General features: G+C 37.6%; 1 protein-coding gene across 2 annotated transcripts in view; it reads right to left on the reverse strand.

The window, feature by feature from the left end:
- Positions 1 to 15,791, reverse strand: part of MDN1 (midasin AAA ATPase 1) — a 95,736-nt gene that overhangs the window by 20,145 nt on the left and 59,800 nt on the right. For both annotated transcript variants that reach the window (XM_027644910.1, XM_027644911.1), the window contains exons 63-80: positions 14,226 to 14,922; positions 13,646 to 13,807; positions 12,654 to 12,927; positions 11,495 to 11,730; positions 10,720 to 10,815; positions 10,406 to 10,500; positions 9,560 to 9,684; positions 8,283 to 8,429; positions 7,998 to 8,107; positions 7,476 to 7,549; positions 7,094 to 7,289; positions 5,459 to 5,618; positions 5,143 to 5,289; positions 4,078 to 4,204; positions 3,046 to 3,151; positions 2,604 to 2,719; positions 952 to 1,431; positions 85 to 311 (exon numbers count right to left, since the gene is read on the reverse strand). In XM_027644910.1, the coding sequence (XP_027500711.1) occupies positions 85 to 311; positions 952 to 1,431; positions 2,604 to 2,719; positions 3,046 to 3,151; positions 4,078 to 4,204; positions 5,143 to 5,289; positions 5,459 to 5,618; positions 7,094 to 7,289; positions 7,476 to 7,549; positions 7,998 to 8,107; positions 8,283 to 8,429; positions 9,560 to 9,684; positions 10,406 to 10,500; positions 10,720 to 10,815; positions 11,495 to 11,730; positions 12,654 to 12,927; positions 13,646 to 13,807; positions 14,226 to 14,922 (3,575 nt within the window). The remainder of the gene's footprint in view (positions 1 to 84; positions 312 to 951; positions 1,432 to 2,603; positions 2,720 to 3,045; positions 3,152 to 4,077; positions 4,205 to 5,142; positions 5,290 to 5,458; positions 5,619 to 7,093; positions 7,290 to 7,475; positions 7,550 to 7,997; positions 8,108 to 8,282; positions 8,430 to 9,559; positions 9,685 to 10,405; positions 10,501 to 10,719; positions 10,816 to 11,494; positions 11,731 to 12,653; positions 12,928 to 13,645; positions 13,808 to 14,225; positions 14,923 to 15,791) is intronic.

Genomic DNA, 15,791 nt, shown 5'->3' on the forward strand with positions numbered 1-15,791 from the left:
CGGCCATCTTCAACAATACCCAAACTAATGAATTCTTGTGTCTTTATCTATATTACAAACCAGGCAGAGAAAAATTGTCCTTACCACTGCACTTTGACATGGAAGCAAGAAGCTGTGTTCTCCAAGCTGTGAAGTCTGCAGATGTATTAGTAACTTCTTCCTGAATATAGTTTAGGCTCTTGATTAGGGCCATCTGATTTGCAGCTTGCCTGTCTTCCCCATTTGGAAGAAACAGGGACTCTATGCCTTGTAACTGAGCTGAGACTTCCAGCAAACAACTCACAGCTGATGTGCAAACTTCAAAATCTCTCCTGCAACAGAAATACCATAATAGCGAAAGAAGAACAAACAGTTCAATTTAAGATTAAACCTTCTCTTGAGGCATAAATAAGGGAGAGGCAGCAGATGTTGGTTAGAGCATGGTGCTAATAACAACAATGGCTCTGTATGGGGCATTCACTTAAAAGTTGGACTTGATTCTTGTGAGTCCCTTTCAACTCAGAATATTCTGTGATCTCCCATCTTGAATTTATTAAATAAAAATTTTGACAACAAGCTTATACTCACACTGTTTGAAGCAGAGAGAAAATCAGAGAATTGTTATTAAATAAGCTACAGTTTTCTTTTAAAATAAAAATTTCCTCACGAAATTGACACTTGAATTCACCTCATTAACTAAGGAGCTATGGAGATAAAATCCTAGGAGACCAAAGACAAAGGGAGAAGCTGAGATGGAGCAGTTTTTCTGACTTTTCAGGAGTGTGAGAAGACGTACACTCCTCTAAAAAATCAGGCACTGCATTTTGCAAAAAAAATTAAGAGAAAAAAATGTTTCAAAAACACCTGAACCCACTTCTCAAGATATGCGTAGGCAAACATTTACAAGATGACTTCAAACTTCTTATATGAAAACAAAGGAGAGATTCAATTTCATGCATATGTAGAACTCACCAGGAGTAAAACAAGGTCTCACGTGACTGTTGTCTTATTTTGTCCACTTCTGCTTTCATTGCCTTCACATTTGCCAGCATCGTGGTCAACTGTGTAGCCACCTGCAGCCATAACTGATCCTTATTTCGCATCCTACATCCAGGAGGCAATTGCTCAATTGTTACTGGAGACAAGTATTTTAGCTCTGAGGGAATCAGGTCAGATATTCCCGTAAAAATGTTTCCAATTTCAGGTTCCAAACTCTGAAAAATGTTTGTTTTGACATCTGTCCTTTCACTGTCATTGCACTTGGCGAACTCTTCTTTTGGGCAGCACTGGATAAACCAAGACAGCTCCTCGAGAACCATCATGCACTGCATGGAAAGTTGCTGCAGTTTGTCAGTCCACTGTTGAATACTGTCTTGAGGAGGAAATGCTACATTATATTCTCTGTCAGCAGTCAACCTAGAATCTATCTCTTGTATACAACTCAGGAGGTTCCTAGTTGAGAAGAAAGAAGAAGTTATAATCACTGATTTTTATGTTATACTTCCCTTTTGAAAGCTCAGCCTTCAGTCTAAATTAATAAAACATAAACTAGATAATATGGACTCAGTGGAAGCCAAACTTTATCTGGAAAAACTATAATGACAGGGTTTTTTAAAAAAAATTTTTCTCTCCATTGCATTGAGTTGTCCTGAAAACAGGGTTTTGTAATATTTCTCACAATCTATACCATTTTTTCAAACAATCCTTAAACTCCTGGCCCAATACTCAAATACTGTTCATTTTCCTCACTATAAAAGCAAATTAGATTCTAGCACCCCTTCATTCTCTGCTGTGTAACAGTCAGCTCATATAAATGATTAGTCTGATTTGTGATGAAAGTCACAGGAGTGCACATAAGTATCTTAGAAGTCTTACTATTCCTGCAACTATAATGCTGAGGCGTTTGTTTTGTTGGGTTTTTTTTATTTGGGTTTTTTTTCAGGTTTCATGGGGTTTAAATAAATTTTGCACCAGTAATTTCCAGTCCAGATTTCCTTCTACATACAAAGGTACAAGCTCCTAACCTGACTTCAGAAAGTTTCATGGATTACAGTAGTAGTGAGCACAAATATGCCAAACAATGGTGGAGTTTGCAATGAAATTGATGAGTCAAGCAATTGAGTGAAAAATCACAGGAAGTAAGAAAGATTTCTTACACACTTTTCCTTTTACAGTTTTCATGTAAGATTTAGTATCTCCCACCCTTCTAGAATTTTTCTTTGTAAGCTCTTTTTTTTTTGGTTGTTTTAGCTCGAAGTAGCATCCAGATCATTTATTTGCTTCAGATCAAGCCAACAACTTGAATGTAACCAAAATTAACTTAGGCCAATACCAAATGAGAGAGATTTAACGATCTGTAAATGTAATGGTTTAACTGTGTTATTTCATGGTCTTCATGTATGTCTAATTTGTTTTCCAAAATTATTTTGATTCCAAAATACTGGCTGTAGTGATAGGATCAACTTAAATCTTTTCTACTAGGCTAAATTGAGGGGAGGAGAGAAATGGGGAAGCAGAAGGAATTTTTTTATTTTCTTCTACCTTATTTTCCATTTTTATTGAACTGAATTGCTTACTGTCAAGACTCCTTGCCAGCATTTAAAATGTTGGAAAATGACAAATACCTCAGTAAGACCCACTGCTCTGTCAACGCAGTAAGAGACCGTCTCTGCCTGACAAGCATCTGCAGCAGGTGTGCAGTGAACCCTCTGCATCGTTCAATGCTACCTAATCCAATATCCTAAAGAAAACAGATACAGAAAAAGTGGGAGGGAACAGTTAGATGAACAAGCAGACAGTAGCATTCTGTGTCCCTCCATTTCATTTCACTGAGCAGGCTGAAAGGCTATGGTTTAATTGAAAAAGTCTTAAAACACAGACAAAAGTTATAATTATTACAGTTTCCCCATGTTCATCTTTTCTGCATCTTCCATATATCTTGCATACAAATTCTACTTTCAAGTAGCCTCTGCAACATCACCTTTCTGCTACTAGAAAATTTCAGTCCAAGCTGGTAAAATGAAGTTAACAGAAGTAGGATTTCTATTTTCACTTTGTTGTTTTTACCTTGGCAGGTGCTAACAGTGCTGTCTGGAGCCGAGAGTGACGTGCAAGTGACCGATAGAAGTACTTCTGGCATCCATCCCAGGCAGAACAAATCTCTGTCAGCAACCTGACAGAGCACAAAAAGTCTGGTATTAGAAAGTACCTCAGCACACTGGAAGGCATAGGGTCAGCTCTTCAACCTAATAATTTTGCTTGTAATTTCTTGTTTTGCAAATGCACTGATCTTGTAATTCTTCATTTTCTCTACAAGTATCCTAATCTTAAGAAAACACTTAATTTTTATAATAAACTCAAAGGAAATCCTAAATGATAGCATCAAGATCTCTATTTTTGAATATCATCTAACACTTCAAGAGTGATTTTGTTTTTCTTTCCTCATGCAGGTAAATCCAGCTTCATACAGAAGCCTTTATTTTGGCCTTGATAAAAGATACCATACACTAAGCCCTAACATCTGAGGAGGATAATAACCAGCATGTCTCAATGACAAAAAAAAGCACTTATTGCCTGAAAACAGTAAGAAAACATATTAAACAGCATCTTTCCTCTAGGAAAGTTTTTCCAGAAATGCCCAGTTTGAAGTGTATGTATTCTTCTCTTGAAATATCCCATTATTTAATAAAGACAAAACATTTAAGTAATCCCTGCAAATCACAACTCTCTTCAATAAAAGCATTAGCAGCTTACACTCTAATATGATGCTAGGAAAGGATCCCAGGCAAAGCAGGACAGTGGAGGAGGGCTAACTGAAACCTAATTCATGGAAATAATGAAACTGAGGGTACAGTTGTCAAAAGTGCAAATTTAAAAAAAAGCCAAAACAAAAAAAACCCACCAAACCCTTGCTCATTTGCACGTCCCAGTGCAGTATGTATAGGATTCTCAAACCGAGAACTAATGGGAGGAAGGAAATATGCAAAAGCCTGACTTAATTACAGTCCAGAAATCCCAGTCTAAATCAACATGCAATGAATTCTGTATATTCCAACTGCAATTAACACAATCTAAAGGTAAAAAATACTGTGTACATACATGTCATCCAGTTCATGTGCACAATTCAGTACAGCCAGTGCACTCTGCAAGTCCAGTGGGCGTAGGTAGAGCACTTCATGATAGTCTTTTGAACGGGACCATGAAAGACCTTTCCGGTACGACAAACCTGGAACGACATCCGAGCACACATCCCTTTATGCCCTCATTCTTTTATATGAAAAATGTCACTCCATTATTAATGGTATTAAGATATAAAATCTTCTGATGTGGTTTTCTGCCTGATGCTGTCTGATTTTGACAAGTCTTTCAACATGCTGCAAGTTTTGTAATGTAAGAACACATTTTAGCTTAGCTATTTCAGCTGAATAAAGCTGAACAATGCATCTGAAATTACACAAACATAGACTTGTGTGTATAAAGGACTTTTCACCACTCCTGGTCCTTTAAGAAAGCTGAGTTAGGGGTCATCACCTCCTTTTAAAGACATGAAAAGGTTGATAAATGAGGAAGGTAAAGGTGTCACCTGAAATCAAAAACAGAGCCCAGTAAAGAATTTGAATCCCATGTGTTAATTAAATATTCATAGTATGTCATTCCTCCAGCACAGATTTCACAGGGCAGCAATGGCAGATATTCCTTTTCACCAGTGGGTGCAAAAAATGCCATTAATAGATCATTCAGTGTCCAGAACTCAACCACACCTCCGCCAATCTGATCTCTGACAGTCTGTCAACTGAGAGATAGGCTCTCATTTTAATTAGCTAACTTCATTTCACTTTTAGATCAGAGAAGGGATACAAAGTAATGAGCTTTCCTCTGCAGTGACTTCTGACTAGAGATAAAGAAGATTTCTGCTACAGAAAAGCTACTGTTACAAATCTAATGGAATGTAAGAAAAAGAGAAGGTATTTGAAATGGCAAACACACCAGGCCTCATAGTCAACAGAACAAAGAGAAAGAGAGATTTAAACGCTTCTAAATTTATTAGTTACTTAATGACTTTAAGAAATCATATTATGGTGGGTTTAGATGTATTGGCAAAACTAATAAAATGCTCAAGAACTTTGTACTTTTAAACCAAGCCTATTTTTAGCCAAAGCTCACCTGTTTTAGCAAGACTTTTAAAGAGATCTGACAGAGCTCGTTGCTTTTGCATCTGAATATGCTTTGCCTCTGATTTCTGCTTCTCCTTAGGTGCTGTCTGATCAAATGTTAAATTTTGCAGTTCAGCTACAGAAACAATAATACCACCTGTATAGAAGACAGCAGACAAAGGTAAGATATGTGAAAAATTAATGTACACAAAGAAACCGTGGGAAGACAGTCTAGGGAGGGAACTATACATCTGCACTTTTTCCTGATTTGTTTCATTTATTTTACAAAGGTCAATTGTAGTACGGAAATCACAAGAATACCTAACCTGTGAACTGGTCAAGATCTTCCACCAGACTTAAGAATGAATTATTTTCTGTAACTGCTGTACACATCTTCTTCATTTTTTTAGTAAGCTTAGGCAGACGATACTGAAGAGATTCTGTATGAAATGTAATGCTATCCTGACATACTTCTGGGGGTGCCCTCTGAGAAAAAAATGAAAACAAATTATACACATATACCTTGTTTTACCACTTCAGGTAAATCATTGCAAAAAGAAGGGTTAAATTCTGCATTCATCTGAAACCCCAAAACACGTCATATGATCCTTTGAACAGTTCAGCACCAATAATTGAGGAAAATCATAATACATGCATGTCAGACATACATTAGTTTTGAAAACAATCAATCAAATGGAAGATGCTATGATCCTACTGTCTTAGGTGTTTGTCATTACCACTTCCATAGAGGTTATCACTGCTTCAGGTCAGCTTCCTCTGCCTGACAAGCTCAAAGGCACTACCCTAATCACTAAAGCCCTCAGGGTGTTAGGTAAGAACACCCTCACTTAGTTTTCACTAGACATAAATTTTGTTCCCAAAGAACAACAAAACCAGTATGCAAGTAGAAATTATTAAATAACATAAGTAATTACCCAGCATGTCCAAAGCTAATCCGTAGGGTTTGTTCAATTTAAGTTTGCATGCATCTTCTTTAAGGAATGAAGACAACTTGAAACTTCAAGAAGTAAAACCAATAACCCTGTTAACTAATCAGTAATAGGCTTGGAAGTCACCAACTAACAAACCAAACTCTCAATCAATCAAGCACATTAGATTTGCATTAGATTACTGCCTCCTCACTCTACCCTCCTGACTGTCACAGGACACGTGCAAGATCAGCCCCCTCTTGGTCTGAAGAAACTGAACAAAACTGAGAGTAACTTAGCATAAAACTGAGAGTAACTGAACATTTCCCACTCGCTGCCAAATTCTGATGGGTTACAATTGTCTCCTTGCATCTTATTAATAAAAACTAATTATGTGAATAGGAATCTGTTTCAGGAAGAAAATTAGTTGACTTCCTCCCTGAGCTGGGTAACTTAATCAGAGATATACAAAACTGAGTCACTGTGTAGTCCAAGCTACTCCAAGGCAAATGTTCACAGTACACAAATTGCCAGTCAACAGCAAATGTAAGACAATGTAGTACATTCCCCGTTTCATCATCCAAGCCCAAAGTGATTCAATATTTAATAAGAGCTTATGTACACACAAATCCTACAGCTACATCATCATGTGTTTGGGTCCTTGTTTAGAAAAAATGGGTTAATAATAATTTCAACTTGCAGTCTGTTTTACTGTACCATTAGGGAAGTAACAAATTGTTGCAGACAATACGTAAGGAACTTAGAGATGAAATGTGTAACTGCCTCATCTCTGTATTAGAGCACAGATACTGTGCCAGATCAGTACAGATCATGCTTGTCTTTCCATGCTGCATTCCCACCCATCTGCATTGTTTCATAACACTGAACACAAGTAAGATCAAAAAAGTTTATGATACATTCAACAGATTTGACACTTACATAAGATTTTTCTGCATAAATCAGTGAAAAGCAACATATAGATGAAAATAGAGAAAATATTCTACCCACATGTGGAATAAAGAACACAGTTACCTTGGCAACATCTGTTTTAGCAGAGAGAATCTTTCTTAATGTGTTGTTTAGCCTCTGAACTTTGGTTTCTTTGTTCTCAGATTCTTCCTGCTTTTGCATGCAGTCCAGCTGCTCTTCCTTACCAATTTCCACCAAGGCAGGCTGACATGGCTCATCCAGAACAACTTCAAACTTCTTCATGAATTTAAAGAGGGTTCTGATTACCACAGGAAAGCAGAAATGTTACTGGGTTTTATAATCCTAGAAATCTCTCATCTACTTGAAATAAATGTTTCCACTGCGTTATGAGCAGAAGTATTCTTACATTCAAATTTAATGTCATAGAGAAATCATATAGAAGGAAGTTTCTAAATAGGGACCTTAATTTCAAGTTCTGAGTTACCTGCGTATTTTTTCAACTGACTGCTTTATAGCCCAGAAGCTGACATCATTCCACTTCGAAATTTTCACAAATTCCTATTAGGAAAATAAATCATCAATGGGATTACTCATACAAATAAAATTAAGTATTTCCATATCAAAGATGATCTTTAAAGCTGATCAGCTATGATGATGTGGTAGTCTTAAAATGCAAGACATTTCAGTAAGTGGGCAAATTATTGCATAGACATCTTATTCTATTAATATATGTGTTTATGCTAAAACTGCTGCATAGCCAAATGCTGTGAAATCTAAATGGGCTTCACCAGTGGGCAGAAATTTTCATGGATAAATGGGACTGATCAAACCTTAAAGCCTTCAACCAGCCCTCCTCCCTCCCCCTCTAAAATAAATTCTTGCCAAAGAAAATGTGTTGTAGGGATTTTAGTGGCCAACAGAACTATTATATACAAATTCAAATAATATCTGCTCCACTCTTCCTTTAATTAGATCAGTGTATTGTCTGAACCAAGTTTCATTTTACCTTAAGTTCCTTTTCTATGGGTTGACGAAGTTCAGTGATTCTGGCCTCAACACACACTGAAAACTGCTTATAATAATTGTACAGATTCCACAGTATGCTGCACAGAACATCTAGAAGGGACAGACAATAAAAATCTTATTTTACAATAGGATATTCTTCAGTATCACAATGATAAATGCACCCCAGCTCTTTCTGGAATCATGAAGCTTAGCTTGGGAAGTCTGGAATACCCGATGGCCATATTGCTGTAAAGATGACTCAACACAGGTAATGCTATCAACTTACCCTTTTCTGCTACTTGAGGCATCAGCAGGACATGGCAGTGGAAAACCAGTAGTGCTTGAAGCCGTGCATGAAACTCTCCCAGAGTAGAGCCTTCAATGAAAGCCTGTAATGTGCTGACCAGGGTTTTCAGATCCATTTGCTCAGTTTCTGAACATTGCACCAGAAATTTAGAGTAGAAGTAAGGGAAAACAAACCAAAAGATCAACATGAAAATTGTGGCCTGCTCTTTGTAAACTTTCAGCTGAAACATCAGGTCTTTGTTAGGAAAGATTCCAAACAAAATAGGAAAGAGGCAGGGAGGGGAAGAATTCTAATTTAATAAGAAGTAAAACCAACAAACACCACAGTGGAAGAAAAGAACAGGGAACAAGAGGCAACTTTAAGATAGCGACTGAGAAGGCCATTTAGGTATCCAATTTCAGAGTCCATCAGGTATTTAAAGAACACTTGCTATTCTCTATGAATGAATGGCTTTTTCAGTCATAGAGAGCCATACTACAAATCAGTCGCTGCCAGTCCCTTAACTTCTCAAAATCATGAAGACAGAAATACATTGTAGATGAATCTGGTAGAGAATACAGTGTATTACCTATACAAGACATACATAACATGGGTTATGTAATATAACCCAAGGATCTGAAGCTCATCAGAAGTGCATTAATTAATCCTGAGATTGGAAGAACTCTGCCTCATGCCAGAGGATACTGCTTTCATCTTTATAATTCCATTAAATTGGGGGAGGCAAGGGACCGAGAGCTGTATTCTTTACCCTATTTTATGTAACGTGAACAGCTGCAGACAGATTTGCTAAGAACAGCATGTACCAAAACATACCAGCTGTAAGAATTCTTTAGGCTTTATACACAATGTTCAAAGCAGTTCAGCTCCAATATGAATAATGCTTTCTATAGCTAAAAAATGAGAAGCCTTTTTGAGTTGCAGTTGGAGGCATCCTACCCTCCAAATCTGTTTGAAATGTTTATATGTGCATGACATAAGCTAACATAGTTCTACGTTCTTTTAGGTGCTTTTTACAGACATCTTTTTTGATTTACACCACCTACAGTGTTGGCCCTATGAGCCACAAGTGGTTTCAGAAACACATACAAGCAAAGTTCACTCCAAACGTAAGACCTTATACAGTCATGAAATTTATTGTAGGGCAAAGAACTACACTTGAAAGTGCATTGTCAAACTCTGGCATTTAGGATCTTAATCAAGCATCCTTAGTAATTGCTAGAACTGCAGCACACATTCATTTTAAGGCAAGCACTTACCTTCTGTAGTTGCCTCTGTCTGCTCTTGAACATACTTCTCAATCATCTGATAGATTGAGAACCAGTGCTTTGTGGATTTCTCTACATGCTGTTTCATAATATTGTCCAAACTTACTGACCAGCAACTGGAAACAATAAGGAAGGGGAGAAAAAGAAAAAAATAAAACAATAATATCATGGGTAATTTGGGCTTCAAAACAACACAAACTTTATTATCTGTTTCTACTAAACTAATGGAAAATTTTACAAGATGGAATAATCTGCCCACGTGCTTAATATATACATTCAACTCTCGAGGATCACTGCTTTGCCAATAGTATTAAGTATGAGAGAAGAAGTGTGAAAACTAGGGATGGTAAAACAAAACCCTTGAGAGGCAGGTTCAAAAATTTCTTTTGCTCAGAACTTGAGGTAAGCTTGTGGAATTCCTGATCATGGCGTACTGTGGCTATAAAAATTTTACATGGTCTTAACAGGAGACCAAACAATAATTTTTAAGGAAAATTTAATGTGGGGGTTGTTAAACAGACAAAACACTGCAGGTTGAGTAAACCCTACAATGAAAACAGGAGAGCACTGGGAAAATACTAGGATGAAGTACTGTAGTTATCTCTCCTGCTTCTCCTCCTCTCCTGAGGCACATACATAGGGTCTCCACAGGCTGGACATGCTCATTCTGAACCACTACAGCTGCTACTGGGGTTCCCCCCCCCCCCCATTTTTACAAAGACAGGCACATAGAAGCATTTTCCACAATTAAGGCAATTCAGCATTGGAATGTGCCTACATATGGAGATGAAAGGTTACAGTATCTAAGAAAAAGCAGTATGGAAGGATAGTTCTTACTTCAACTCCAGTCTACGCCACTGAATAATCAGTTGTGTGACCAAATCAAGATGTTTCCGCAAGGACAAGGCTCGACTAGCATTTTCCTCCCAGTCCTGGAAAACAAAAAAGTTACCTTTATACAAAGACAGAAATTAGTCCTTGCATGGCAAGGCTTGCAATACTTTGGATACTTCAAACTGTCAGCCTGGAGCAAGTTCACTTCCTCAAATCCTGGCAAGCAGACTGCTTTCATATTAAAAACATGGTACCCACCCATATAAATATAGAAGCATGAAAGAGAAAATAAAATTTCCCCCTAGCTTTTTTCTTACCTGTGCTTTTGCAAGAAGAATTTCCAAGCCATTCAGGAACTTTGAGAGAGGACTAGAGAGTGGAAAACTCCGGATTCTGTCCAACACAACTAACAGCTGCAGAATAAAAACACAAGCATTCCACCTACAGTAAGAGTTTTTCAACAAAAGTAGTCATGAAGTTAAGTTAATTTTTATAAGTGTAACCCTCCCCTGCAAGAGGTAAGAATGGTTTTGGGTTGTTTTGTTGTTTGTTTGGTTGGGTTTTTTTAATTTTTAAACTGCTTCCTCAATTTAGTATAAGCTCACTACTAGTTCAGTGAAGACCGGTGCACTTGGGGAAAGGAGCACAAATGACCTAATGCAAAGACTTCCAATAGAATCTGAGTTTGCTCTAAGAAATGTAACCTGATAGCCACACAGGTCCCATAAGTGGGACTAAAAATAAGCACGCTAAAGAATTAGGGAAGAAAGAACTTTGGAAAAAAACAGGAGCACAAACAGCAAAAGACCTCAGGGATCTCTGAGCTATGGCAGACTGAAGATTGCTTAAAGCTCTAAGAGTAGGCAGAATACCACTTAACATTTCATAGCTAAAATAGAACAGCTAATAATACCTAATACCTCTTAGGAATAAACAGATATGACTTCAAAACATCTGCCTAAGTATTACAGACAACATCTAGGCAAGAATATGAACCTCTGTGCACATCTATGCATATCTATATACATATTACACATAATGCAATCCTAAAATGCTCCAGTTTCCCCCAAATACGTATTGAGGTGTTTTTACCTGCACGAGTACTGGATGCTCTGGCCACTCCTGCAGTAGCCCATTTATTTCTTTAGTAAAATTATCAAGTACAGGTTGGCACTGTCGGACTTGCTGAATATTAGGGTGCTGGTAGAAGTCATATGGGCCATCTTGCTGCAGCACAAGATCTGAAGTTAATTCCTCAAAAAAGGTATTGCGAAGAAGAGTGCTAAGTAGAAGCTGGCTTCCCAAAAGACTGTCATTCATTTCGGCACCTAGGAGGCAAGTAAGGAAGACATCACACATGCAACTAATACTTTTTCTGGTTGAATAGATGAAGCTGGGGACTTTTTTCCCCTGTATCCCAAGCCTTAGCATGTTAGACTATGTCACTCATAAATAATGAGATGGGAGTATGGAAAAAAGAGACATAATTAGAGTTTATATTCTCTATTTTGTCAAATTTTTCTGTAAAAGTAAAATCCTAAAGGTGGGCTGTGATCCTGTCAGAAGAACACAGGCTCTGGGGAAAAGTAACTCAAAACACAGAAAAATCCCACATACATTACACCTCAGATATAAACACAAAAACAAGGTACTGTAGAAACAGCAGCCCTTATATGCTTCACTTTAATTGCACACATACATCTATTAGATCAGAACTGAAATATACAGCTCTGCTATGAAAAGTGATGATCCTGAGGTCTCGCACAATTGTTTGAAACAATTTACATATCAAGTGTTCCAAAGTTCAGGCTGGGGAAAAAAAAAAAAAACAACAACAAAAAATGCCCACCTTTTTTCTTTTAAATTATATATAGAAGCTACATTTAAGCCAATTTGTTAATGAACTTCATTGTAAATTTTAATTCTGGGAAATTTCTGCAAGTGTATCATCTTCCACAGACTATGCAGATCCATGTGATCAAAATTTCACTTAGCATTCAATTTATTTTTAAACTGTGTTGGTCTTATACTTTCCCAAATGGAATTAAAAAAATAAATTTTTTTATAAAAGAATAAAAGAATAAAAATCAAAGCATTCCACAAGACAGTTTTGAACACAGGACAAATTCTTTGGAAAAAGAAAATTCAGTTTCCCCATAATAGATCTGTTTCATGACTGTAATGCAATTAATTTGGAACAAATCATTAGAAAGCTAAACCTGCATATCTGAAATATTGCCAGCAATCTTACCAATTAAAGGATAGAACTGAGACACCAGGCATGCACCAGTCTGATAGCAGGAAATAAATGTACTGAAATAATGCTTGGTTTGATGAGAAGGCAGCCTCTGCTGATACCACAGGGATCGAGCAAAGTTTAAGCATAACTGCTGATGAACCATCATTACTGTTTGCATAGAGCTCTTGGACAAAACGGCTCTGTCAACTTCCAGGTAGTCTTCTGATGGATCTTCAGTTTCCATTTTTTCTTCTAGGCTTGGTTGAGCTGTGATATCTTCAAAGTCCTGCATATTACATGATAATCAAAGGTAAATTATAATTTCTTCTTTTAATGCCTTCTCTCCCCATCTCCCTTTTTGCACTTTTTGGCATTGCAACGACATGCTAATGATTTGCAGCTGGTACCATACAGAAGCACTGCCTGCCTCTCATCTCAGATGTCAGTCTGAAACAGAACACAGGTCTACAGAACATTTTGGGGCATAACCACAGCAGGCAAGGGTGCAGTACAGTGATCCTTGGAGCTGTTGCCAACTAAAACTCTTTCAGAAAAAGCAACAGCAGCTGTGCATGCTGATAAAACACCTCAGTGCTGTGTGGTCACTTGAAGACCTGAACTGCTACATCCCAGCTGTTTTATTTAATCAAGAATAACCTTCTACCCAGGTCATAGAACCTCATATTACCTTATTTGCTAAATTAATCAAATTTCATAATTTTACAACAAATAAATAATTATATTGTCATTCAGTTATGTAACTTGGGATTGTTCACTTGAGCCACAGCATGCTTCAAGTCCAGAAGTTAATTCCAAAAACTTTCTTAAACCAAAACGTAAAATAAAATAAAAGCACAATACTTAACACCTATCAAAATCTGCCCCATATTTTGCTTTTGGCTAAAGGAAAAATAGTTTCAGTCCTCATCTTATTTCTGGCATGTATTTTCAGGAGCTACTTCAGATGTAATTTTTGTATTTCTTTACAGAGTTACAATTATTACCTTTTCATGAAAAGGAAATCTCCTCCTGAATTCTTCTTCTTCCTCCTCTTCCTCACTCCGTCTTTTCCCATGACTTTTACTTCTGTATCTGTACAGACTGCGTTCCATTGCCTCCTGCTCTTGGGCACGGCATTCCTGTTCATCCCATTCATTCACAATTGCCTAAGGAAACACAAAGCAGTGTGCTTTTAAACAAGTCAATGTCTAAAATCATCTCATTTTTCATCAAAGGCACAGCATCTATTTTGCTCGGCTCTTCCCTTTTCTACAGTCTACAACAGTATAAATCAAAGCCATCTAAGATTTGTGAACTGCCCTCTCAACAAGCTAATAAGGAAAACACAAAGACAACAGTGTGCTACAGAGTGCTTGGTCAAGTTCTAGTCTCTTTTCTTAACCATTTTATAAAGAAAGTCTCTACAAAGTTTGCCTTGTCAGCCTGTCTTCACAGCAGGGGCTCTTCCAGACCTCTGAAAATTTCTGTAGCCTTCCTCTAAACCTGCTTTAAGAGATCCATGTCTTAAACAGAGGACTAGGTAGTTTAGTACAAGAATCCCAGCTAGTGGCATCCAGATGTTACCTGACACAGATGTCTAAAAAGCTGCAGAGATTTCTGGTCCATCTCTCCTTTGGATAGTATATGGCATCGAAGATGCAACAAAGCATTCACTAGGAGCTGTTCCAGAGTTGGGCAAGGATGCTCAGCTCCCTCAGATTCTCCTTCGGAGTGCTTCAGAGAAAATTTTTTAAGTCCATGAAGGACCTCAACTGAATTCACTGAGCATAAAATTTCTGCCCGAGCAAAGTAGGTGGGGAAGGCATGGCCAACAGAAGGAAATGTCAACAAAGAAGTGAGGAGGTTGGTGAGGTCAGCTGGACACACAAAATTTTGGAGTACTCCAAAAACTTCAGAAGCCACTAATCGCATGCCATGTTGCAACTGTAAGATGGCAGCTTGTAGCGGAATGATGGCATCAGGGAATACAGCATACTCCTCTGACAGGTGTTTTCTAAACTGATGGTGGGATTGTTGCCACGATGCTTCTTCATTCAACAGGTTTTGTATTGCCTGAAGCGATTTTGGTGTTTCTCCACGGAGGACCTGTAGAAGGCGGGTTAGAAGATCTTGGACTGAAGAAACCCGCGCTATGCTGTTGATGTACTGGTGGGCCTCCTGGAATAAGCAATCATACAGCGGAGCTGGAGGCCTGAAGGCCTTTTTTCTAGAAAGACTGCTCATTTGTTCCTTCAACTTTTGCATTCTTTCATGCAACAGTCTGTTAAGAAATAACATTAACCAGTTTAAACATAGAGACATGTTTCATATAAACTTCTTAAATATATCCAACATAACAGTTAGATACATAAAAAAGTTTAATTAGAAATATTCTGTTAGTTTGCGTGAAACAGCAAATAAGGAAAAAAAAAGGGACACCCTTATAGCATGCAGATGTATATTTCTTTCCCCCACCACTTCAGCAAACTTCAATTGCTTTTTTTGCTTGCTACCTGACAGCTCTGTGGGAATTTAGAAAAAAGTAATATTACTGCAAGCAATTGGTAAGACTCAGCCATTCAGAACCCGCTTTCAGTGACTATCTTTCTCCTAAGCAATAGCATAGAACTACCAGATCTTCTATATGTATCATTGTGAAATCAAAAACTTCCATTAATAGTGGAAAATCATGAATAATAGACAGTTTTTGTCCCCATGTACAAGGAACACACCGGGACACCTGCGCAAAGGAAAAAGCTCTGTTCACTTAAAATCTCTTTCTTAAGTTCCTCAGAAAAAAAAAAAAAAGAACCAACAAAATAACAGTGGCTACAAATTCTGAATGTCAACAGTGTATTCTATGTGGTAAGAACAGCACCATAGGCAAAGGCTAGTGCTAAAATACACATATGGAGATTTCTCCCCAGTAAAATCAGCTGAAGAACTCTGCAAAATAGCACTGGGATGCAGAAAGGCCTTGAGGAGGTACAGTGATAGATAAAACAATCCAGCTAATTTCAACTCACTGATAACATTGTCACATTTTAAAGAAGGTACTGTACTTTAGATGTATGGCATTATTTTTACTTCTGGGCCTGGTTTCAACTTTATAAATATACAAAGGCCACATCCTTTAATTGTTCTATTTAC

Source organism: Corapipo altera, unplaced genomic scaffold (assembly GCF_003945725.1).
Source record: "Corapipo altera isolate COAL_440 unplaced genomic scaffold, ASM394572v1 2, whole genome shotgun sequence".
Lineage (NCBI taxonomy): Eukaryota > Metazoa > Chordata > Aves > Passeriformes > Pipridae > Corapipo > Corapipo altera.